General features: G+C 39.4%; 1 protein-coding gene across 1 annotated transcript; it reads left to right on the forward strand.

Moving 5' to 3' along the window:
- Nucleotides 1–21,424: 21,424 nt before the first annotated feature.
- Nucleotides 21,425–24,582, forward strand: LOC145011363 (E3 ubiquitin-protein ligase XBAT33). Its single transcript, XM_078970068.1, has 10 exons — nucleotides 21,425–21,942; nucleotides 22,051–22,110; nucleotides 22,456–22,527; nucleotides 22,616–22,788; nucleotides 22,872–23,032; nucleotides 23,111–23,169; nucleotides 23,245–23,291; nucleotides 23,401–23,544; nucleotides 23,627–23,718; nucleotides 23,798–24,582. Exons 1-10 carry the CDS (start codon nucleotides 21,766–21,768, stop codon nucleotides 24,322–24,324), a joined length of 1,512 nt encoding a protein of 503 aa, XP_078826194.1. The 5' UTR covers nucleotides 21,425–21,765; the 3' UTR covers nucleotides 24,325–24,582.
- Nucleotides 24,583–27,025: the final 2,443 nt, after the last annotated feature.

Genomic DNA, 27,025 nt, shown 5'->3' on the forward strand with positions numbered 1-27,025 from the left:
GTGAAATAGTCCCCGAGGTTCGGTTGTTAGGACCGAAGGGTAGTCAGCACCCCAGAATAGCTCGACATGGGTAGGTCAGCACCCCATAATGGCTTGACACAGGTAGGACGGCACCCCAAAATGGCTGCACGGGTAGTCGGCACCCCAGAATGGCCGTACCGGGTAGTCAGGCACCCCAGAATAGCCTGGCAGTATGTATGATATGTATTGTATGGTATGTGGTACGATGGGGGAACTCACTAAGCTTTGTGCTTACATTTTACAGTTTTGGTTTCAGTTACCTCTTCATCAAAGGGGAAGGAGCTGGCTCGGTAGTGGCACATCATGCAAACACACGGGTTTCCGCATTTATTAGATTTCTCTGGGATTTATACTCTGATATTTCGATTGGTTGTATGACTTGACTTTTGAACATGGTTTATGTTGTGATGTAGTTTGATCAAACAATGTTTTTATTTATTAACGTTTTCTAAAGTAATGTTTTAAAAACGAAATTTTTGGACGTGAAAATTGGGTCGTTACAAGTTGGTATCAGAGCCCTGGTTTGAGGGATTCGGACACACCTTCGGGGGTGTTTGAACTCAAATCGAGGGATTAAAAGATTTTGGAAAGAGAAAATGTTTTCTAAAAGGGTTAAGTAAAGGGTTTTAAGAAAGAACAATGTGTGTGATGTGCGCGACCGGCCAAGCTCAAGTAAGTATTCCCCAATGTACCCATACAAGTTTATTTATGTTTATCAGTTTCTGTAGAACAGCATGCTAGAATAGGACTAAGGATCTAGGAGTGATGCCTTATATGCTTGCTTTATGTGCTTCAGTATATGAAAGAGCTGCATGCTAGAGCTGAGTAGACAGCAGTAGGGTAGCCTGTTTAGGTTATTCCTGATAGTACGAGTTTAGCATTGTATGCTGGTTCAGTTCTCTCTTCGAGGATAGAGTTGCTTGAGATTGTTTTTCTTACGTCCAAATGTTGTTTGCTTTGTGCTATGTGGGCCTTGAAGTGATGGGAGTTAACTGTTAGGTGAATACGTTTAAGTCACATGTGATCAGGGTTGAATAATCTCAGAGTGTTGGATTTGACTCTATTGCGTAGCTCTTGTTTGAGTCTTAACCGTTGTAGAGATGAGTCCCTTACTCGAAGGATTATCCGAGCCTCAACACATGTGATTGTATTCAGGTAATAGTTAACTGGCATCACCAAGAGGCCTTCAGCAGCTGACGACTGGGTTGGGTGGAGTTAGAGGTTTCCTAGGGTAAGCCTAGGATAATGAGTAGCAGTGATCAGTAGTAGGGGAAAGGGACCTGGTCGAGTCGAGGCGGTCCTTGGGGAAGGTACGAATAGATGTGGAAGGTAGTATGGGCCTGTACTACTGAAAGCAGAGGATCCGTACTCGAACCAAGGAAGGCTAAGATAAGACTAGGGAACTAGTAGTGGGTGGGATCCCTCCAGGGGTATCAGTATCGCTAATAGTTGTTATTTCTATGTATTTCAGAATGGTGGTACTACGCCTGAGACCAGCAGTTGGCAGTTCAGGAGAGGGATCAGGTTCAGGATCAGGTTCCGAGCCAGTAGATGAGAGGCTACGTGAGTTCATCGCGTCAGAGATCACCAGAGGTATCCTTGAGTCGACCCCCATCATCTTCGGGTCGATCAAGGAAGGGATCATCGAGTTGATGGAGGATCGCCTCAGGGCGTTCAGGAGCGACATGGCATCTGGCCAATCGGGATCTCGCACGTTGTCCTTTAAGGACTTTAGGGGCAGCGGTGCGCCGGATTTCCACGGGGTGAAGGACCCCATTGTTGCCAGGCGATGGATTGCAAACATCGAGTCTGCACAGTTGACTAGCTTCTGCCCTGAGGGGTCGAAAGTGAGGTATACAACAGGGTGTTTACGAGACCGAGCTCGAGATTGGTGGGAGTCAGTGGGTGACTGTTTGGGAGCCTCAACTATCGAGGCTATGACCTGGTCGGACTTTGTGACCAGGTTCAGGGCAGAGTTTGCGCCGGCTGTCAAGCTTCAGCAGCTGGCCAGGGAGTTTTTGGATATGAGGCAGACGACTGAGACTGTGGCGGAGATCACCGCCAAGTTTCCGGAGAGGGCACTTTTGGTGCCCCAATATGCGGGTGATGAGGACATGAGGAGGACCCGCTATCATGACATGATCCGGGCTGATATCCGGGAGCACGTTAGTTTTTCGGCTTGCCCCACCCTGGACTCCATGATTGCCAGGGCGAGGGAAAGGGAGATAGATTTGAAGCATATCCGGAAATGGAAGTCAGAGGAGGGACAGGCAGGAGGGGCTTCGGGGAAGAAGCCCAAGGGATCAGATGGTAGGCCGAAAGGCCAGTCAGGACCGAGCCGCTGCAGGAAATGCGGCAGGCCGCACGAGGGGGCGTGCAGGATGGGATCATCAGGCTGCTACAAGTGCGGCAAGACTGGGCACTATAGCAGGGATTGCACTGCTCCGGCAGCAGTATTCACACATCGAAGTTGCTGTGTTTCTACTACAACCAGAGGGGCCACAAGAAGGCCAATTGCCCCTAGTTGATAGCTTCAACATCGGTGAAGGCGCCAGCGCCAGCGACCCTGCGGATCACAGATGGCCGGCAAGGCAAGGCAGAGGCTCCAGTGGTGAGGAGTCGGGCATTTCAGCTGACCACTGAGGAGGCACGCGCAGCACCCGATGTGGTGACGGTTATGATTCTTTCCCTCTCATTTATTTATATGATGTTATGATATTGATATGGGCTCGGTATATGTATATGTGTTAGGATCGTTCCATGTGAACGATATCCCAGTTCAGGTGTTGTTCGACTCGGGTGCATCCCGATCGTTTGTGTCCCTTGCGCTTAGCAAGAAGTTTCCTGAGTCTTCGGGCATGCTGTATTGCCCTTTGGAAGTAGAAATTGCTGATGATCGATCGGTGCGAGCATCGATGGTATTTCGGGACTGCGTATTGCGTTTGTTCGAGGAGCGCTACTTGGTGGATTTGGTTCCCATTCCGTTGCGTGGGAACAAGGTGATCATAGGCATGGATTGGTTGAGCCCTAATGGGGCGGTGATAGATTGCGCGCAGCAGCTAGTGCGAGTCAGGACCCCAGGTGGCGGAGAGTTAGTGATCCATGGTGAGAGGCCACAGCGCGGACCCGCTGTATGTTCAACAGCGAGGGCTAGACGTTACCTTCAGCAGGGATGCGCAGGATACGTCGCGTACGTGATGGATACCCGAGAGGTGGCTAATGCGACCGTGAGCGAGGTTCCGGTGGTGCGAGATTTCGCAGATGTTTTCCCAGAGGAGCTTCCTGGGATACCTCCGGAGCGACAGGTGGAGTTCAGGATTGACCTCGTTCCTGGTACGGCTCCGATAGACAAGGCACCATATCGGCTGGCTCCTCTCGAGATACAGGAGTTGTCTACGCAGCTGCAGGAGCTGCTAGACAAGGGATTCATTAGACCGAGCAGTTCACCCTGGGGAGCCCCGATTCTGTTTGTGAAGAAGAAGGACGGGTCGCACCGGATGTATAGATTATCGGGAGTTGAATAAGGTAACGGTGAAGAACCGTTACCCACTCTCGAGGATTGATGATCTCTTTGATCAGTTTCAGGGAGCATCTTGGTTCTCCAAGATTGATTTGCGTTCGGGTTATCATCAGATGAGGGTCAGGGAGGAGGATACGCAGAAGACCGCGTTTCGGACGCGCTATGGCCACTATGAGTTCGTGGTGATGCCGTTTGGGCTCACCAATGCTCCTGCCGCGTTCATGGACCTCATGAACCGCGTATGCAGACCGATGTTGGATCAGTCTCTGATAGTCTTTATCGATGACATCTTGGTTTATTCCAAGACGCAGGAGGAGCACGAGGAGCATCTGAGAGAGGTATTGGAGGCCATGAGGAGGGAGATCTTGTATGCCAAGTTCTCCAAGTGTGAGTTTTAGTTCCGCGAGGTGCAATTTCTCGGGCACCTTGTCAACCAGAACGGGATTCTGGTCGATCCGGCCAAGGTCGAGGCCGTAATGAGATGGGAGGTTCCGAAGTCTCCATCTGAGATTCGGAGTTTCCTAGGATTGGCAGGCTATTATCGGACGTTCATTCAGGATTTCTTCAAGATAGTTGTACCCCTGACACGGTTGACGAAGAAAGTCGTGGTCTTTCGGTGGGGACCCGAGCAGCAGGCAACATTTGAGACACTGAGACAGAGATTGTGCGAGGCACCGATCTTAGCCCTGCCAGAGGGTGTAGAGGATTTTGTGGTTTATTGTGACGCGTCTATTTCAGGGTTGGGCGCGGTATTGATGTAGAGGGGGCATGTCATTGCCTACGCTTCGAGGCAGCTCAAGCCCCACGAGGCAAACTACCCGACGCATGATTTGGAGTTGCGGGCGGTGGTTTTCGCCCTCAAGATTTGGCGGCATTACCTCTACAGGGTTCGGTGTAACATTTACACGGACCACAAGAGTTTGAGGTACCTCATGGATCAGCCGAATCTGAACATGAGGCAGCGTCGGTGGTTGGACGTAGTGAAGGATTATGATTGTGAGATCCTTTACCACCCGGGAAAGGCCACGTGGTGGCCGATGCGCTTAGCCGCAAGGCGGCGCCGATTAGGGATATTTGCATGAGGATGACTTTGGTGACTCCCCTGTTGGAGCAGATTCGAGAGGCTCAACAGGAGGCTATCAAGGAGGAACATCGGAAGAGCGAGCGTGTGGTGGGTTAGGTTTCCTCCTTCGATTATGATAGTCGAGGAATATTGACACTACACCGTAGGGTGTGGGTGCCGTATCACGGAGGCGTGTGCCAGATCTTGATGGAGGAGGCGCACAAGTCCCGATTCTCTATGATGGGTTTAAGTCATAAGACATCCTATGTGCTCATACAAACCCTAATGCTTGGATCTAGGTTTCTCTATTGTACATGCTTTGAATCCAAGACTATAAACCCTAATTCTAGCATACAAGTAATCATATTAATATGTAATTAGGTTTAAGATCATACCTTGATTGTTATGTAGAAATAACAATCCTAATTCCTCCTTGAATTGACTTTGGAAGGCTTAGAGTCACAAGTGTCACTCCTCTAATGGCTCACAAACACCATAAGCAAATGGAGAAAGTATAAAGAGAGAAGTAAGAGGTTAGAATTCGTATCTAGGAACTCTTGGGAAGGGATACACGAATTCATGACCCTAGGGGTGTTTATATAGGTGTTGAGATAGGGTTTCAGTCATTATCCTTATCTAGTTGATTATCCATTAAGCAACCAATAAGATAATCCTTGAATCCTTATCATACTCAAATTCTAAGGCTTTCCAACCTTAAATTCGTCCACCATATAAATAAGATAATCCTTACCTTATTTTGTAACTATCACATAATTACAAATAAGCCCCTCTAGTTTAATTAATTACATTTGATCACAAAACTAATTCTTAATTAATTATTGACCAATATTAATTAAACAAATATGATTTCTCCTTTAATATATTATTCTTATAACATATTAATAAATCATATTATCCTCTCTCTCTTTATTCATTTCTCCAATCAAGTTGCTTTGGTGAAGGCAACCCAAAAGGACCATGCACCATCGGGTCAAGTACATACCAAAATAGTTATGGACTTAGACACTAATCCAACAGTCTCCCACTTGGATAAGTCTAACAACTATTCTGCGTATGACTTCAGATCCCGATCTGCAATCGTAGCTTTCCAAAGCCGCTGTCAACTCTGATCATATCAGATACGCGTGTCCTTAGATAAGGGATCATATATTCCTCCATTCTTGATATCGCCTGAGATATGATTTCTAATCATTCTCTTTGTACTACTTCTCGATTTCTGATTTATGACGACAGACTAACTGAACAAATCAAATTAGTCCTAGCCCGGCCGAGCATTTACGTATGTCATCACTAAACCATCGAGGGGCCCAAAGATATCGCTTTTATCCTACTTTGGATAAAAGGAACAGATAAACTTTGATACAATGCTCGCTTGCACTCACTCACCGAATTACACACAACAATATGTTTTATAACACCAAGTTACTGGTGCGATTACATATTATCAATGTGCAACCGATTCGCAAGATACAACTCACACATCTCGGTTTCAAGAATATAAGATGTTATCGTCTCACTAATCACTCGTAATACAATTCATAGAGCGATCCAAGTGAGCGTGGGTTTAATCCAATGCTCAAATCATATTCATAAGCACTCATGAACGTTGCAGCAAACATTTGCTTATGTCTAATACTTTTCTAGACAATCCACACACCAATTCACGACAGTCTTCATTCATATCTACTTCCAACATATGAACGACTGTGGCCCGTTTGAATAATTCGATTATTTTTAATAAACTCAATTATTCTGGAAGTCAAAACATGCAAAGTGAAACACAAGAATAATACTAATCCCATATGACCTCAAACCTTTGAGTATAAACAAAACACATTTTATTTATCACCATATCGATTACTCATTATTTGTCGTTTCGGGTAATCAACTTTTTATTTGAATTCCAACACTTGTCCAATGCTCCTCGCATGCACACAATGTTTACCTATGGTTCTTACTTTTGTGAAATAGACAAATTGAACACATTTCCAATCATTCTCATTTTACAACTCTAAATCCGTTTTCTTAAGTGTAAGAATATCAAATTCTTGTTACTTATAGAATATACTAGATTCTAACACTTTATGCAACGATCCTTTTGTAATGTCACTGCACCAAAGTCTCAAAGACTATTGCCAATGATATTAAAAAGTCCTCTATCGGAGATTGTTGCAAGACAATTCCTTAGATACGATGTCTCTCACTCAAAGTACATTCCTTTGAACATCCTTTTGCATAAAGGTTTCTAATCTAGTCATAGATTTTCAATATTTACTTCCCAATATGGACACGCTTCCATATTTTCCATATGACAACTCATTCTTAATAGAATCTTATCTATTCGTAATGATGTCGATATTGTCCATCCAATATGGAAACATTTCCATAATTTCCAATACTATACTTCCAACTACTCACAAGCGACCAATCCTCGTTGAACTTTAGATTGTCCTTTGATAGTTGTTTAATTATTTTAGTCAAAACCAATTCTAGTCCCTTTTCCCTCTAAATGCACTAGACATTTGGAAAATTTTAGAATGGTCAAACATTAAATCATTTGCAATCGATCCTATACTCGAAGCGTATGGGACACAACGCACAATGTTTTATTTGCTATGTTCTCAAAATTCGAATTGTGAAGAGGAATGCCGTAATCATAATCGAAACTTTAAGAACACACTATGTACCCTTGACTAAATTCATTAACATTTCACAACCTAATCCTTTAGATTTGAAATGAAGCATAATATTCTCTCCCTTAATTATAGCAAAACAACTATTCCATCCTTACAACTTTGCAAAGAATGACTCTTGTTTTCTATAATTAATATTGCCAACTTGCAATACTTTCCTTAATAATCATACAATCATAACATTTATGCTCCCACTATCATGATGATTATTATAAAACATAACACTTATACTCCCACTAGCTTCGACATGTATTCATAAACATCTTAACTTTCAGAAAAACAATACTTATTGAATTTCTTAAGTTCATGTTTCTAATACTTAGTGCTTTGATAATCTTTTATCAAGGCTTCTTGAACTTATACACTTTTGCCTTAGATAGTTCATATGTGTGTCTTAACAATTAAGACTAATTGCCAAACCTCACAATTCAAATTATGGAAAGGGATGCCGTAACCATGATCGAATTTGAGAATGCAATTTTACAATCACTATCTTTTAAAATCTTTCTTAGTGAAAGCATTTTCTCACAATCATTTTCATGAAGGAGGAAATCTTATGACACTTAGATTTAAACAGTGTATGTGTTCCTATCCATGTAAATTTGTTAAAAACCAAAGTTTACGACAAATTCAAACTCATATGGATCGAACTTTGTTAATCTTGATTTCTTGCCTTATGGTAGCACAGCTGCCCACCACGTCTTCCAAGTAGTTAAGTAGCTCACCTTTTCCTATCAATGTACTTTCCATTGATCAAGGTCCTTGCCTTTTATGCATTAAAATGAGAACTCATAGGACTCACATGCATAATTAACTCGATTGGATTGGCACAGAAACAAAATAATGTCTTCACGATAGGTTGTAAACCTCAACTCGTTTGCTAGTGATGATCGATAAGGCTTATTTGATTTGTTCTTGAAACTTTTCAAGACTATTAAGACTCCCACTGACTCCTTGACATATACGATTCTCTTATCAAAACATTTTTTTTGATAAACAAATATTCAAAAGTTAGTGTAGCTTATATCAAAACAAAACACTTCATAATTTTGGTCTTAGTTGGTCTTTGTCTTATCCAAGACATCACAACTTTCCACAATTGATGAATGTTATAAACCTTCTTAATACTATTCACTCAATGTCACAATCTTGACTTTAAGACTTGTTTTGGAACGAAGTATGATTTACTTCTTGATTTGACCATTTCTTCAATCTTTGATTCCTCTCCTTGGACATACAATTGTACCAAGACTCATTAGAGGATCAATTGAGATATGGTTCTTAATCATTAAGACCTATCATAAAGCATAAAAGCTACTCTCCCTTCTTCTTAGAATGGAGAAACTCTTATCTTTCTGCCTACTCGATTCTTCTTATTCGTTTTGCTATTGATCTAAACCATTTAATCAATTCAAAATTACACTTAATCTTGTAAGTGTGATCATATTTACTAAGCCTTTAGTAAATCATGACGAATATCTTTGTTACTCTTATGGTGAACTTGATCAACACACAACTTTGTGTACTCGATCTCCTAGTCCTTCACTTGACACTTTGTTAATGAATTAGTCCAATTTCCAAATACGAAATTTCTCATTCATCGTGCATCCACGTTGCATGATTCCAAGTTTCTGTCCAATTGAAACTTGGGTGATGAGAAACTCTCCCTATTTGGTAAATTCTTGACATTTCCATAAATAACATAACTAAGAATCATATTCATTCGTTGTAGAAATATGCAAACATCAATTTTCACATAACGATTTCATTGCAAGGAAGTAAACAAATAAATAAATAAGTCAAACAAAATTTATTTTATTTATAAAAGCAGCGGAAAAGCACTTGTCCTTACAATGCACAATCTATTGAAAACTATGTAAAAAGAAAATTTCTAACAATTCTATCATAACTATCTAAGCTCAAAATCCAATCTTCAAGTCCATGAGATCGAGATCCATCTCTTGTGATTAGATTCATCTTGCTCTCTTATCAAGCTTCCTTTCTTTTCATCGATCCTTCAAAACATTCAAATGCAATCTTATCACATCATGTATTAAGAATCAATGAATAGGAACTTAATGGAGTTAGATAGTGGATTCTTACCTAAAGCATAGTCATACTTTTGACTCTCCCATCTCTTAGATCTCTTAGGTAAATAGGGCAACTTCATCTCCAATGCCCCTTCTCTTGGCAATAAAAGCAAATTGACTCTTTTGGAACAACACATGGAACTACTTCAGACATCGCCTTTCTCTTATGATCAAACTTTTCGATCATTGCATGTCTTTCATTGCCATTGTCTATATCCATAGAGGTCTTGAAGGCAGATTCACCAATCAACTTTGCTTTTCTATTGCGCCAAACCATTGTTGATTCAACAGCAATAAGCATGTAGGTGAGATCTATAAGTGTCATGTCGTGGTTCATCATATAGTACTCTCTTACGAACTCACTATACGAGTTAGGAAGTGACTGAAGAACCCAATCAACAGCCATCTCTTCAACGACATTGGATCCCATCATTCTTAACCTATCAATGTGTGACTTCATCCCTAAGACGTGTGCACACACCGACTTGCCCTCTTTATGTTTACTTGCCAAAAGGGCTTGAGTGATATTGAACTTTTCAATTTTACAATCTTGTGGGTTAGGGAGAATAATTGGAGGAGGAGGAGGAAGTGAAGCATGATTTCTTGTTCCTCGATCGAATCGTGGAATATCATCTTCATGTGGAATGCTTGTTCCACGGGATTGAGAAGACCATAGTTGTCGAACTTTGACATCGGGAGAAAAAACGAATTCAAGTTAGTTGATTGATTGAGTCCTTGGTAAATTCACCCAAATGAAATTCCAAGGCTAGGACCCAACACAATATCCTACAACTCGGGAGAGGGATGTCGTAACCCAAATTGCAGAACATTTGAAGGTAAGTGAATGACGATTCACTAGTTTCCACCATGAAAAACGAAAAAGAAATTTAGGTTTTAAATCTATGAAAACTCCTAGATCCTTTGAGATTCATTGAACATTTCAATGGCATGTTTAAATCTCGATATGCCCCTCTTGTTTGTGACTGGGATGCCGAGGATCACAAAGCGGGTGTGAATAACCATGCAAACTACATGGTGCCCTCACATGTTACAATCACCTATTCGATGTGCCGGTAAACCACACACGCTCCACCGAACTATGACAAACATTGAGTCACCCTTTGCTACCTTTGCTTAGAACCATTTAGTGTGCCGGTAAACCACACACGCTCCACTAACATCTTCGCAAGGGCACAAAGTGTAATTTCATGGAATTGCATCAATTCACTTTTGCCTAAGTAACTAAGATTGGGAATTTGAAAAACATTTAGTTACTTTGTATTTCATTATACTTATAATGGAAGGTTTCGTCCTATCCTACCCATTCGGATAACGACCCTCCACTAGTCAAGAGTGCGGTGGGTAAGAGTGGATACCCATTCAATCGCCATTTTATAGGCAATTTCCTTAAACACCCCTTATAGACCAACTTCGTGAATGAGGCCTACTAACGGTAAGACTGACTTTTACTCATACATATATATAATGTTAGATTTTTAATCTTATATATAGTATAGGGTGTATTTTATACTTTTAAAATATTATATGGTTAACTTTAACAATTACACTTTTAATTCAATTAAAAGGTTAACCTAAACCTTTATGGATTTATTAAAATCTCTTTTAATTATACTCCTTAATTAATTAATAAAACCATAAGGGTGTGATTTGAACTTTTCAAAACTTTACTAGGGTTTTAGAATTTAACATTATTAATTAAACTTTTAATCAACTTTTAAATTCCAAAACTTGATGGCAAGTTTTGAAACATTTCAAAACATTAGGGTTTTAACTATTTAAATTTCAAAACTCCAAAACTTTTGGGTTCAAATTTAAACTATAAAACCTAAAGGGGAAAATATGAAACCTTTCATAACAACAAGGATCAAATAACAAATAATTTTAAATTAACATTTAATCACATAATTATCCATATTTGATTTATTTAATGATTTCTTGCAAAACAATTTATCAATTTACTCAAAATAATTAATCAATTATCTTATAAGGAAACAATTATCTTGTTAATTGATAATTATCTTTAATTAGATCAAGAATATAGTCATATATATCATAAAATCGAATTTATATTGATCTAACATGATAAGGTAACTATCCATATGCAAAAACAGCAACAAATCCCGAGATAAGCATTATCTGACGAGTTGACTCGTCGAGTCAGGCATGGACTCGTAGAGTCTGCATGGACTCGGCGAGTTCAGCCATGGACTCGGCGAGTCCAGCCTCCACAATCCAAAAAATCGAATTTTTTAGTTATACAATGCATCAATACAATTGAAACCAAGCTAGGCTCTGATACCACTGATGGGTTTAAGTCATAAGACATCCTATGTGCTCATACAAACCCTAATGCTTGGATCTAGGTTTCTCTATTGTACATGCTCTGAATCCAAGACTATAAACCCTAATTCTAGCATACAAGTAATCATATTAATATGTAATTAGGTTTAAGATCATACCTTGATTGTTATGTAGAAATAACAATCCTAATTCCTCCTTGAATTGACTTTGGAAGGCTTAGAGTCACAAGTGTCACTCCTCTAATGGCTCACAAACACCATAAGCAAATGGAGAAAGTATAAAGAGAGAAGTAAGAGGTTAGAATTCGTATCTAGGAACTCTTGGGAAGGGATACACGAATTCATGACCCTAGGGGTGTTTATATAGGTGTTGAGATAGGGTTTCAGTCATTATCCTTATCTAGTTGATTATCCATTAAGCAACCAATAAGATAATCCTTGAATCCTTATCATACTCAAATTCTAAGGCTTTCCAACCTTAAATTCGTCCACCATATAAATAAGATAATCCTTACCTTATTTTGTAACTATCACATAATTACAAATAAGCCCCTCTAGTTTAATTAATTACATTTGATCACAAAACTAATTCTTAATTAATTATTGACCAATATTAATTAAACAAATATGATTTCTCCTTTAATATATTATTCTTATAACATATTAATAAATCATATTATCCTCTCTCTCTTTATTCATTTCTCCAATCAAGTTGCTTTGGTGAAGGCAACCCAAAAGGACCATGCACCATCGGGTCAAGTACATACCAAAATAGTTATGGACTTAGACACTAATCCAACACTCTATTCATCCCAGGGCGACGAGGATGTATAGGGATCTTCGTCTAGATTATTGGTGGCCCTGCATGAAGCGGGATGTGGCATGGTACGTCGAGCGGTGCTTGACCTGCAGGAAGGTTAAGGCTGAACATCAAAGACCGCATGGGAAGATGCAGCCGTTGGACATCCCGTTGTGGAAATGGGAGGACATCACGATGGATTTTATCACAAAGATTCCCAGGACTGCGCGCGGAGTAGATTCGATTTGGGTGATCGTGGATCGATTGACCAAGAGCGCCCATTTTATTCCGATCCAGGAGAGCATCTCGACTGAAAAGTTGGCCGATATCTACATCAGGGAGATAGTAGCGCGGCACGGGGTGCCAGTGTCAGTGATATCAGACCAAGATGTGCGATTCACTTCCAGATTTTGGAAGAAGTTTCATGACGAGTTGGGCACTCATTTGCATTTTAGCACCGCCTTTCACCCGCAGACGGATGGTCAGAGCGAACGGACCATCCAGACTTTGGAGGATATGTTGCGGGCAGGTGTGTTAGATTTCGGTGGTAGCTGGGATACCTATCTTCCCTTGGCTGAGTTCTCATACAACAACAGCTACCACGCGAGTATTGACCATCCCCCATTCGAGATGCTGTACGGACGGAGGTGCAGGACCCCGATATGCTGGGGTGAAGTTGGCCAGAGGGTCATGGGGAGCACCGAGGTGGTGCACGAGACGACCAAGAGGATCCAACAGGTTCGGAGCAGGCTTCAGACTGCTTAGAGTCCGCAGAAAAGTTACGCCGACAAGCATCGATCCGACTTGGAGTTCCAAGTTAGGGATATGGTTCTCCTGAAGGTGTCGCCTTGGAAAGGCGTCATTCGATTCAGGAAGCGGGGCAAGTTGGGCCCGAGATTTATCGGACCGTTCAGGGTTGTAGCCCGGGTGGGCAAGGTGGCGTATAGATTGGATCTGTCAGTCGAGCTCAGCCAGATCCACAGCACTTTCCATGTCTCTCAGCTGCGGAAGTGCTTAGTGGATGATTCAGCAGTAGTGCTGTTGGAGGATATTCAGGTTGACGACAGCCTGAATTACAATGAGCGCCCAGTCGCAATCCTCGATAGGAAGTCGAAGGATTTGAGAAACAAAAGGGTGGAGTTAGTGAAGGTGCAATGGCAGCACCGCAAGGGTTCGGAGTGGACTTGGGAGCCGGTGGATGAAATGATGGAGCATTACCCCGAGCTGTTCCAGGATCGAGCAACAGACTTCGAGGACGAAGTCTAAAATAAGTGGGGGAGATTTGTAGCACCTGGTTCTTGGTATGTAAATCTTAATTGAGTATTTTCCATTTTAAGCCTTGGACTTGGCGAGTCATAGGTCCGACTCGGCGAGTCATAGGTCCGACTCGCCGAGTAGGGATGGGACCCTGGACACGTTTAAGTTGGCGACTCGGCGAGTCCATATCCTGGACTCGGCGAGTCACCGCTGTTGGATGAAACCCTAAGTTTCAGGGGTTTGCACCCTATTTAATCCCCCTTTCCTCCCCCAAGCCAGCCCCCATTCACCCTCAGAGCCATATACCTCGTTCTAAGCCTTGTTTTGTGGATTTGAAGCCTTTTGGTGTGTACTATTCAAGATTGGAGTGAGTAGGGAAGGAGATCAAGAAGAAGAGGAGGAGGTCAAGCACTTGTGAGCTATTTCAGAGTGATCTCTAAGGTATGGCTCGTTTTCCCCCTTGTCTCCATGCTTATGGCCCCATTAAAGTCCTTCATGACTCATTTCCAAGCTTGTATGTGCATCATATTTCGAAATAAGTTGATTGGCCTCTAGATCTAAGCATGGTTGAGCTCCAAGAGCTCAGATCTACTACCTTTATGAACCCATATTGCATGAAAACCTTAGATCTACTCTTCTAGTGCATTTTGAACCCTAAAAACCCCATAGATGGATATTTACACGTAAAGTTGGAAACTTTACGTGTTATTCATGCTCTAGGAGCCCAGATCTACGAATGGCATGGACTGGATTCGAGCAAAATCGCATTTATGGCTCTTGCATGGAGCGGACTTGGCGAGTCGCTCATCTGACTCGGCGAGTCTAGTCGCGAGTCTCCGAGTTTGTCCCCTTTTTGCTATGTCGAGTTGTGTGGTGAGTCCAGGAGGGACTCGATGAGTTGGAAGCCAAAACTCACCCATAGTGGAACTCAGCGAGTCGATGCCCAGACTCAGCGAGTTCAAGGCAATCTCCTTAGATCAAGATCAGACTCGGCGAATTGTTCATACAACTCGGCGAGTCACAGTATAACTTGTTCATCGGATGAAGATGAACTCGGCGAGTTGTTCATACAACTCGGCGAGTAGGATGAAAGACTTGAACATCAGTTTGGAAGGAGAACTCGTCGAGTCGACACCTAATTCGACGTGTAGAAACAGAATTCAGGTCAGTCGTTTGGTCATGGACTCGGCGAGTCGGGTCAACTGGGAGTTGACTCTGACTTTGACTTAGGGCATGATCAGGGGTAAAATGGTCATTTTACCCAAAGGTCAGTTAGCAGTTTTTGACAAAGTGTTTGGTGGGAATTACAGCCGGAGGATTTCCGGAGCAGCAGCAGCAGTCAGACTATTCCCACGAAGATCAGCAGCTACTACGAGGTGAGTTGCCTTCCAGTAGCGGTGGGTCTAAGGCCACAATACCGGCCCACCAGTAGGAGTTGTATGTTAGATGATTGTCTTTGTGATATCATCTAGGTTTGCTACTACCTGATATGTTATATGTTAGCATGATATGTTGTATGTGATAGTAGTAGAATTCGGTTGTTAGGACCGAAGGGTAGTCAGACACCCCAGATATGTCTGATATTACGTTTGTGTTATGATATATGCGATGGTAGTAGTAGGGGGTGAAATAGTCCCCGAGGTTCGGTTGTTAGAACCGAAGGGTAGTCAGCACCCCAAAATAGCTCGACATGGGTAGGTCAGCACCCCAGAATGGCTTGACACGGGTAGGACGATACCCCAGAATGGCCGCACAGGTAGTCGGCACCCGAGAATGGCCGTACCGGGTAGTCAGGCACTCCAGAATAGCCTGTCAGTATGTATGATATGTATTGTATGGTATGTGGTATGATGGGGGAACTCATTAAGCTTTGTGCTTACAGTTTACAGTTTTGGTTTCAGGTACCTCTTCATCGAAGGGGAAGGAGCTGGCTCGGTAGCGGCACATCATGCACACACACGGGTTTCCACATTTATTAGATTTCTCTGGGATTTATACTCTGATGTTTCGATTGGTTGTATGACTTGACTTTTGAACATGGTTTATGTTGTGATGTAGTTTGATCAAACAATGTTTTTATTTATTAACGTTTTCTAAATTAATGTTTTAAAACTAAATTTTTGGACGTGAAAATTGGGTCATTACAATTGGGGTTGAGCAAATTCAAGATAATAATCGATTAGATCTTGATAAACCTGTGGGTGAGGAGAAGGGACTTCAACTGTTGGATCAAAAACCACATTGGGTCATAGCGAACCCGAAAGCCACACCACAAGGACCGAAAACCTCATGAAGAGGTGTTTTCGTCCACCCTAAAAACCGAAAACCCTTCCTCTAAATAAAGAATTCAGTTGGAGTTTTAAAAAAAAAAGAAAAAGAAATGGTAAAAGTGGTGACACCTCATGACTTTGCATCCTTATATCTAGCAAACAACCATGCATGACTCCTAATTAACTATCAGGTATCCATACTATGAATCCATGAGACCAACAAGTAATGACCAAGACCATCTCTCCCCTCTAGTTAGAGGTTTCGGCTGAGAGAGGGTTGTCCCACTCTCGCCACTCCACTCCTACTTCAAACGTTGTTTTCTATCTCAAAAGTTCATTTAAATCCTTCAATTTCGACAACAACAAGTTATATGAATTCATATGAGCTGCAGTCGAATGTCAGGAAGAGGGAGATCGAGTTAGAGATTCAGAGGGAAGATGTCACAGCTACCAATTTAGGGTTGAGGTTGTGAAGCTTGTACAACACAATTTCCTCCATGTAACCTTGCTGCATCAAATTAGTGAACTTCAAACTACAATGTTATATGAATTCATATGTGTATAAATTTAGAATCAAGTCGAAATTGCCTCTTGTAAGCCCAAGTTAGATCCAATAGCTAAACAAAATAAATTTATAGGCTTGTACTTAGAGTTCTCAGCCCAATTACCCTATTGGACCGAAAACCCTTATTGGGCCAAATTAAGCCCCAAAGCCCACAATCACACTCTAAAAACTGAAAACTCCTCTTTTGGGCCTTATTGGATAGGAAACCTTTCCTTTGGGCCTCCCTTTGACCAAAAACTCTTGAATTGGGCCAACAAAGATCAAAAACCACATTGGGCCATAGCGAACCCAAGAACCCACACCATAAGGACCGAAAACCTCATGAAGAGGTGTTTTCAGCCACCCTAAAAACCAAAAACCCTTCCTCTAAATAAAGAATTCAGTTGGAGTTTAAAAAAAAATGAAATGGTAAAAGTGGTGACACCTCATGACTTTGCATCCTTATATCTAGCAAACAACCATGCTTGACTCCTAATTAACTATCAAGTATCCATACTATGCATCAATGAGACCAACAAGTAATGACCAATACCATCTCTCCCCTCTAGTTAGAGGTTTCGGCCGAGAGTGGGTTGTCCCACTCTTGCCACTCCATTCCTACTTCAAACATTGTTTTCTCTCCCAAAAGTTCATTTAAATCCTTCATGCTAGACAACAACAAGTCGAGTTCTAGGACATTTGGTAAGCAATACTTGACTTTTGTTACTAGTTTGTCCTTTTTAGTTGTTAAGTTCTTCACATTTACACCTCCATTTTTGTGTGAATAATCCTTAGACCACTCGTATTTTCGAGAAGACCTCAAGCTTGTGCAAGGATAGGCTCAACAACTTCTTTCTTCTCCTTCCTACAATTCACGAAATCAACAAGGGGAGCTTTATACCCCCATGTTTTCGTGTTTTTCATACTTTTCGGGGGGTTGGGGGGGGGGGGATACAAGTCAAGCTTCGTTTACCCATTGGGTATTTGCATACACCAACATGTTTATGTAAAGATTTTGCTTATGATGTCGAATACCTCATTCTAAAACACCATAAAATCATGATTTACAAGCTTCATATATGCTAGAATAAGTTTATCCATTGGATATTTGCATGCGTCATAGTTATGTATTGAAAAATGGAACAAATCCTTAAGTAAAAAGGTTTTTTTTATCATATGTTAGTTATATAAAATTGTGACTTGTTAAAGTCGAACCAAAATAAAATATTTTGTGTTTCAAAAACTTTCAAAATAGTACAAAGGTGTTAACACAAACTACAAAGTTTGACATTTTTAGTAAAAATAATTTTTATTAGTAAAATAGTCGCAAACTTGTCATCACTATTTTTGAGTGGTTAAAACCCAATAATTTGTTGTTATGCTTACTACTAGACATAGTTGTTATTATTTTCATATATAAAGTTTATAACTAGTTTTCGCAAAAGAGATTATAAGCCAAACTGTTGATAGAAAATTTTGTGCGTCACAGAAAACATGTCATAAAACGTGTAATATGAAACTGCTAAAAAACACGTGTGCTAAACTGCATGTTATGAAACCTGTAAAATGCGTGTCATAAAACTCCTATCATGAATTTTACACTATTGAAGTCATTCTATTATATACTAAAAAGGGAGTCGAAGTTCATGTAAATCCGTTAATGCTCTAGTGAGACACTATCTTCACTGTACCACCTAGCATACACTCTAAGTCCTGTAATTATAACCAGAGTCTCCTGGAGGGAGAGCGAGATAATTGTGTATAGATCTATACGGGGATTGACAGCCCCACACCTGAGCTGTTCGCTACAGCTAGATGGGGCCAGTCTAGGGTGACAACTGTCTTACCTATTTCCGACGCCTGAAGAACGTTGCAACAGACATGTAGTCATGTTAAACATGGTTATAATGACTCACATAGGGATTAACAACACTATTTTGGTTTATGGGAAACTTACACTCCACTGGTTTTATAAATTATAAAACTACATACTATTTTTCAGTACACTATTATCACTATATCGGTCTTAGGGTTTTAAGACTATGTTTTTTCATACATCAGAAAATATTGGATTTTCTGGGAAAATACAAAGAAACATACATGCATACATTTTCTATTTTTGGTATAAGACATATAATTCACTAATGTAGAAAATATATTAGATTTTCTAGAAACATACAATACTTTTTGAACAAATCAGATACAAACCGTTTCCATACAAAAATGCTTATGAACTCACCAACATTCATTGTTGACGATTTTCAAAATGACTTGTATTCTCAGGTTACCAATAAGCAGGTACTTAAGTCATTGGGAACTGAATTTTGTTGCACTTTGGAATTGTTACTTTTCAGTTAATGTTGTGTAAACTTTGAGCAAATACACTATGTAAACAATGTAAGTTTGTATCTCTTAATGTATGTTGTGTGGGTTGCTAAGTCCAATTATATTCAATTGTTATGATACTATACAATGACGTCATACGGTCCTGAACGTTTCAGCCGTCCTGTTTCGGGGTGTGACAGAAGAGGAGGGATCGGTTTTTGTGTAGTCACAATCGACGGACAAGCAGTTCAAGCCTGCTGACTCGAGATCAGGATCATTAGAGCATGGGAGTTCCGGGTGTGGTAAGTGTGGAAAGTTTCATTATAGGGTGTATCAATCGTTTGTATGCCGTAAATGTGGCGAGGAGGGATGTTTCAGCAAAGATTGCATGCACAATGCATGTTTTTGTTTCTATTGCAAGCAAGTGGGCCACATCAAGGCTAATTGTCTCTTTCTCGTGGCCAGTGCAGTGCAGGATCCTGTACCGTTGGCTTGGCAGTTGCCAGATGGGCGTTAGGGGAGTGTCAAGGTGCCTAGGGTTGAGGAGAAATCCAACCAGTTTGTTGCAGAGGATTAGAGAGCAACAACTATGATGAGTATATGTATGTTTCGATTTATCTTATGTTGTGTTTATGATTTGAATTTTCTTTTTGAAGTACTTATTCAAGTTGATTGTTGTCTCATGCATGCGTTTCATTAAAGGTGCTTTAGGTCTTGGTAGACTGTAAGATGGGGTGACATAGACTCATAACTTTCAACTTGGTCTCTCTATCTGTTCTTGTTTGATAAAGGTTTCGGGGTCAAGCTGGAAGGTTTGAAGGATTATATTATCCCAATTTTGTTTATTTCTTAGGGGTAGGGTTTGGTTGATTTTCGTTTTGTTCAGTTCGAGAGGTTTAGTTTCATGTCAGCTACATTGTTTGCATACTCTAAGTGAGGGAGTATAGAGACTTCGTGATGGAAGATTTCGACTAGATTCCAATCATCAATATGAATGCTCAAGATAAGGAAGTTCGTGCGTGGTTGCTTGATCTCAAAAGTTGTGTGTCGGGTTCATCATCTAAGCATAGGGTTCTATTCATGTGATCTCAGTCGGGAGTCACATAGTTAGTTATGTAGGGCTATGTAGTGTTAGCATTCTAGAATGTTAGGTAGCTCAGGTCGAGGTTTGTGATGATAGTTTACTTGTCTGTTCTTGTTTGATTGGGACCTGGAAGTCCGAGTCACTACCCAAAGGCTTGATGGACAAGGACCGACACCAGACCGGTACCGATTGTACACTACATGTTTGATTCCTACTTCCTTAAATCTTACTAAACCTATATGTTTTTAGTGTGTAATTGAGTTTAGGCTGTAATTTCATCAATTTTTATTCCATATTGAATGAGTTACAATTCCCTAATGTCGTAGTATCAAAGTTGAAAGTTTTGTTAGCTTTTCAGCTTTTTATGTGTAATATGGGAAAATTTTAAAACATGTAATCTCATTCGTTTAAAGTTGGATTGACAGAACATTGTTTTTAACATTAGTTCTCTACTTTGTAATTGAGCTTAGGCTGGATTCATCAGATGTTGTTTCATATTCAAGGAGTTATAGTCCTCCAAAGTTGGATATACAAGCTAAAAGATTTTAGCTTTTCAACTTTAATTTGTAATCTATGAAAATTTTAAAAGATGCATGTTTAATTCGTTTGAAATCGAATTGACATGATATATTTTTCATCATGCAGTTTAGATTCTGTACTTTAGCTTAGGTTGTAATTATATCATTTTTGGTTCAATATTGAATGAGTTACAATCACATAGATTCGAGATATCAAAACTGAAAGTTTTTCTCTAGTACTTCAACGACTTGTACCATACACAATAAATGTTGTACCGGCCCAACGGGTCCAAAAACTGGAAAACTGATACGACATTGATATGTGTCACAAGGTCCGGTCCACTGTCCACATAATCTCTAAAACCGATCCTGTACTAGAACCGGTTCGAGTAATGCTCACCCTTAAATCTTGGCATTGGATTTGAAATTTAAATAAACAAGCTAGGAGATTATAGACTATAATTCCAATACTTATACGAGGTGAATTACAAAGAGAACAACTAGGTAATGATCAATATGCAACCCTTTTATTAAGAGGGTTAACGAGTACGAATTATTTACGGTAAATGAATAGAAAAATAAGATCCAAACATTTATAATTTTTACCGATTTGGATTGGATCCATCATCAAAACCCGCACCATTGTTTGGTATACCAATATAAGATATATTAAAGGTGCGTATCTTCAAAATATCTCGGTATCTAACAATCATGAACTACAAAAATATAATCCAAATTGTCTAATATTGTTTTTGTTTTTAGCGAATTTTATATGAAGGGACCGGACCCTTTTTATAGTTTATACATTTTATAGTAGATATGCCTTTCTTGTGATACCACATTAACACCCCCTTTGAATTTTATTATAAAAAAGTAATGAGAAAAGTCAAAAATATTAGGTAGTAATGAATGAGCCATAGAAGGAGTATTCATGGTGATATTTGAGACATGAGGGCTGCATACACGAATCTGGTCAAATACCAAAGTCCATCTGATCCGAGTTTTCAGACAAACGAAACCCTCACCCTTCAAACCCTCTTTGTCATTTGCCAATTTGTCATCATCTATTTTGGATTATTGATGCTTCACAAATTCCCCTGATTTTTGAAGTCTGTCTAACATACTGACAGTTGACCTAATTTCTAATCGCACAAGTTAAACCCCACAACCATTTCCATTATATAACCCTTTCTGAGTTCTGATTTCCGATCCATAAGTCTTCACAGAAATCGGAAAGCAATGGGCAACTCCTTTGGCTGCTCCGCTTCGGGAGAAAGGTTGGTGTCGGCGGCTAGAGATGGGGATTTCGTCGAGGCTAAGATGTTGCTTGATTGTAACCCTTGTCTCGCTAAATACTCAACCTTTGGAGGCCTTAATTCTCCTCTTCATTTCGCCGCCGCAAAAGGCCACAACGACGTACAATTAGATTCTCTCTTCCTCTTTCCATTCCCTTTTTCATTTTTGATCCGTTGTTTGTTTGCTTGTCTGTAATTCTTACAGGTTTTGCCTCTTTTTAATTTGTAGATTGTTGCATTGTTGCTTGATAACGGAGCTGATGTTAATTCTAGGAATTATTGTGGCCAGGTAACAACCTTGATTTCGATCCATATTTTACTCTAGTTATATTTTGTATGCACATAACTTACATAAAGGGACACCATTAACGCGATCTTTCAGAAGATCAGCTCAATTTCGTGTTTGCTAGTGTATTTGACGATTCCAACAAAAAAAAATGTTAAGATTGTTTCTCACTGGACCTTTTGTATGCAAATTTAAGCTGGTTTAGTTCAAAACGACCCAATTTTGCTTCCAAGTCGTTGAATTCAAGGTCTTAAACCCTAAATGTAAATTGTAGGAACCATTGCTGTCCGATAAGTTAATTTTGATATCAATTTTGATTAATTTGTTTTGTATTTGTGTAATCTGAAGACTGCCTTGATGCAAGCTTGTCGCTATGGCCACTGGGAAGTTGTTCAAACCCTTCTTCTCTTTAGATGCAATGTAAGTGACTTAATTCTATAGATCCAAAGTTCATAATCTTACATATTTGATTGTGTTTGTAATTCATGCATTATATTAATCTATTTAGGTCACAAGGGCCGATTATCTTAGTGGGAGAACAGCTCTCCATTTTGCAGCTGTGAATGGACATGTACGTTGCATAAGACTTGTTGTAGCTGATTTTGTCCCCAGTGCTCCCTTTGAATCTATAGATACACAACCAAACAGTGATGCAGCTCCCAAAAACAAATATGATCAAAGGTTATACATTTTCCTATCTGTATTCATGAACACCTGAGTTTCAATCAGTGATTAAATAGTGTAATCTTTTTGTCATGTTGTAGTGCACTTGTGAAATTTGTAAATAAAGCAGCTGATGGTGGTATAACAGCTCTTCACATGGCTGCATTAAATGGTTATGCTGATTGTGTGCAGCTGCTTCTTGATCTACATGCAAATCTCTCATCTGTGACTTTCCATTATGGAACATCAATGGATTTGATAGGTAATAAAAACACTTCTTCAAGATCTTAAATAATTCTTATCCTTTCCATTTGTACCCTTTTCTTACATTGTCCTACAGGAGCTGGAAGCACTCCTTTGCATTATGCTGCTTGTGGTGGAAACTTAAAATGTTGTCAGGTAAACATACATTTATAATCTTGATGACATATTTCTAAAAATAGTATGTTTATTCATATCTCTGAAATGTTTCAGATTCTACTCGCAAGAGGTGCAAGTCGTTTGACACTAAACTGCAACGGGTACTTTTGTCATTTTCTTGTTTTTAACGCTTTTTACTATTCTTTTTTTTTTTTTTTTTTTTTTTAAATTGAATATGTTGATGGAAAATCTTTATGCTATTTAATTCAGATGGCTTCCTCTTGATGTTGCAAGAATGTGGGGCCGACATTGGCTCGAACCATTACTAGCACCAAATTCTGACCTGGCAATTCCCATTTTCCCTCCATCTAATTATCTATCTTTACCTCTCATGAGTGTACTTAACATAGCTAGGTATTCTAATTACTTAATTACTCAATTTAATTACATACAAAAAATATATTTCAAGAATTAAAAATGGTAACAATTTTTGCAGAGAATGTGGTTTGCAATCCTCATCAACTCTCTCTGATGACACCGACATTTGTGCTGTTTGTTTGGAAAGATCTTGCACAGTAGCTGCTGAAGGTTTTTTTTTTTACTTTTTTGAAGTTTTTGTATTTCAAGATTCGAACAGTTATTTATTATTATTAATTTTTTTTTTCAGGTTGTAGGCATGAATTATGTGTGAGATGTGCGCTTTACCTTTGTTCAACAAGCAATAACCCATCTGAACAACTGGGCCCACCGGGGTCGATTCCGTGTCCACTGTGTCGGCATGGGATTATTTCATTTTCTCGGTTACCGGGGTCTCCATCAAAGGGGATGAAACTTCATCTTTCATTAGGGTTTTGTACTCCATGCATGCTTCATCCACGAGAACCGGACGAAAATACCCCTGAGATTAGCAAGAACCGCGTTGCTTCTGTTTCACCGGAATTGTTCTGTCCGGTTACTTGCAGCCCGTTTCCTTCGGTTGCGATTCCGTTGTGTACGTGTAATGAAGGGACATGTCCGTCTTCCGAGACGAGAGATGACGTGGCGGGGAATGGGTCGCCACCTCAGCGGACAAATTCAGGTGAGGAAGGGAAGTTGGGCCCACTGAGGGTGGAGAAGACTAGCTGTTCGAGTATGTTTTGGGGGAGGAGGAGTTGCAGTAGGGAGCAACAGTGTAATTCGGAGATTAATGCTTGAATTTATTGATGGTTGGATTTGGATTTGGATTTTGATTTTGAGATGGGGGAATGGATGCTATTGTGAAAGCAATAATGGTGGTTTTGCTGGAATAGTTTGTGAAATGTGGGATTAGGTATTATGATATATGTTTTGATGTTAGGGGAGAAAAAGGGTTGTAAAAAAGATTATTGTTGGTTGGCGTATATTGTTATTGTGGTGATTGTTCAAATTGGTTAGAGTTGATCTAACATAGATTGGTGGTGTTTGAAGCTTTAACTTGCGAGTGATATCCATTGTTGCATTTGATATGTAGTTAGCAAAAAACTTCAACACTGAAACCGGTCCTGAAAAAAAAACTGGGCTAAAAACAGTGTTGAAATTAGCTATAAACCAAATCCGGTTTTAGACTAAAATGACCAAAATATGATTTTCGACTTAAATGATTATCCTAGTTACAAAATGTAATCATTTCGTTATCCAAGTCATTGAACTTCCAAATTTGTCACTAACTAAGTAGCTACTTCAACCGGTTTTCGGTTGCAAATTGCCACGTGGCCTTTATATGGCATATAAGTGTTTTTGTTGGAATAAGGGTTTAAAGTCATATTAAATTGGTCAAAAAAAATTAAATTGGTATAATTTTATGGAATAGAAATTAAATGTTTTTTTTTTTTTTTTTTTGTTGTCTTAAGAGTTAAAAATGATATAGAATGATATTTGGAGAAAAAGAAAATAAATTATAAGCGGTGAATAATAAATTAACTAGAAATTATAAAAATTAATTAAGAATTAATCAGAATTAATTTAGAATTAATTTTTTTGTTAATTGAAATTAATTAAAGATGTAAGGGATGGATCGTAATTATTTAATAGTTGAACAAAAGAGACAATTCTAAAAAGGTCTATGATATCGATGGTTTTTGGAGCCTCTTTAGGATTTTCCGAAGCCTTCTGGTGGCAAATAAGAAAATGATTTTAATTGAGATTAAATCTGTTATTTAATTATTCAAATATAGATTCATCTGCAGGTTACCTAGACTATAAATAAGACCCTTGGGAACCAAGGTTTCGCGGCTTCTCATACCTAGAAGGTAGAGAACGAAAAGGCCCTCGTCTCTCCTCTTTCCCATTCATTCTAGGGTTTCTAGGGGGTTAGGTGTCAGCCATTAGAGGCAGCCATATTTTTGGCATTAGCTTTCTGAAGATCAACAAGGGAATCAAGGATATTGTTTGCTATAACAATATCAATGGTATGTAACCTAACTTGTAAATTTCAATTATAGCATAGGGTCTTGTAGTTTCATAATATGTTGCTATTAATGTCTAAAGACATAGATCCTTTAGGTTGCATGTACCCTTAAGTGTTTTAAGTGATTTTTACGCATGTACATTGAACTTGTAACCTACAAATTCCATGAGTGGTATCAGAGCTTAGTCTTACAATTAAAAGTGCATAATAGATGAATAACGTGTTTGACATGGAGCTTTTGAAAGCGTTTGAGAGCTTCTAGCTTTTATCTTTTTTTTTTTTTTTTTTTTTTTAAAAAAAAAATGCTCTAGTTTAAACAAAAAGCTTGGTTTGGTAGTACGGACGTTTAACTTTTAGTTTAAACAAAACGCTCCAAATCTAAAAGCTACCTCATGTAGCATTTAACAAAACGCTATCGAGCTTTTGTAATCAATTTCTATAATTGACCTTAAAAATATATTTACATATATTTTTTTAAACAATTGTCCTTTTATGTAATTTTACATATTTCAAAAGCTTCCAACTATTTTTGACAAACATTCATATAGCAAATAAAATCTACAATTTCCAATTATTAACTACCCGCTACCAGCTACATGCTATAAGGTACCTGCTACCCGCTTCCTGCTTCCAGCTAACAACTACGTTTTATTGGAGGATATTTGAGTAGGTTGATGGTGGAGAACCGAATTTCTCTTGGATCGTGTAACTTCACTTTCTGAACTGATATTTCCACCCTCTGTCTGAGTTACAGAAAATCCAGTTTAGGATAATCCAAAAAGACACTTGTGTATCTAGACACATAGACACAAGCCAAATCGTCAGTAGGTTCTAAGTTCGTATAGAAGAAGAAGACCTGAGAAAAGTTCTATCTGTGGCTCAATAGAAGAGTCGTATTTATATTTGACAGATTATGGTAAATCTTCTAAATTAGTTATACAAATATCGAAATTAATGACATAATTAATGGTTATCAAAACTGACGTGATTTGCCAATTTTACCATAATTACCCACTAGAATTCGGATTTTCCATAATGTAACCAATTCAAATTTTCGAAGACCTTTTGGGGTGTTGCCTCGAACCTTACGTTTATGTCGTACCGGATTATATTTCGATCGTATATATGCATGCAATACGCATTCATCAAACATATAATATAGAGTACCAACGATAAGCCCCTTAGCTCACATGTAGTTCCAATTACATAAAATGCTAGGTGACACTAAAATCACCAACAATCCTCCTCTATTTTAGTGTAACCCATGAACTAACATAAAATTGTCTAAACAAACCAAATCAGTACATAAATGAAAATATCGAAACGCTTGAATTCCCATTTTAGTATCAAATAATTCAAATACTCAAGAATCAGGGTGTTCTAAGAATTAAACACTTCAACCCAACTGAATACCTAAAAGTAAAATACATACTAGTTTATTAAACATTCTAGTGAAATATAACTTGACAC

The sequence above is a fragment of the Lactuca saligna genome, chromosome 8, assembly GCF_052625555.1.
Source record: "Lactuca saligna cultivar CGN05327 chromosome 8, ASM5262555v1, whole genome shotgun sequence".
Classification (NCBI taxonomy): Eukaryota; Viridiplantae; Streptophyta; class Magnoliopsida; order Asterales; family Asteraceae; genus Lactuca; species Lactuca saligna.

Bases quoted from the DNA above. Each gene is read 5' to 3' on its own strand.
- LOC145011363 (XM_078970068.1), top strand. From the start codon at position 21,766: ATGGGCAACTCCTTTGGCTGCTCCGCTTCGGGAGAAAGGTTGGTGTCG. The intron at 21,943-22,050 runs GTACAATTAGAT...TTTAATTTGTAG, and splicing joins CCGCAAAAGGCCACAACGAC to ATTGTTGCATTGTTGCTTGA. The intron at 23,545-23,626 runs GTATTCTAATTA...CAATTTTTGCAG, and splicing joins AGTGTACTTAACATAGCTAG to AGAATGTGGTTTGCAATCCT.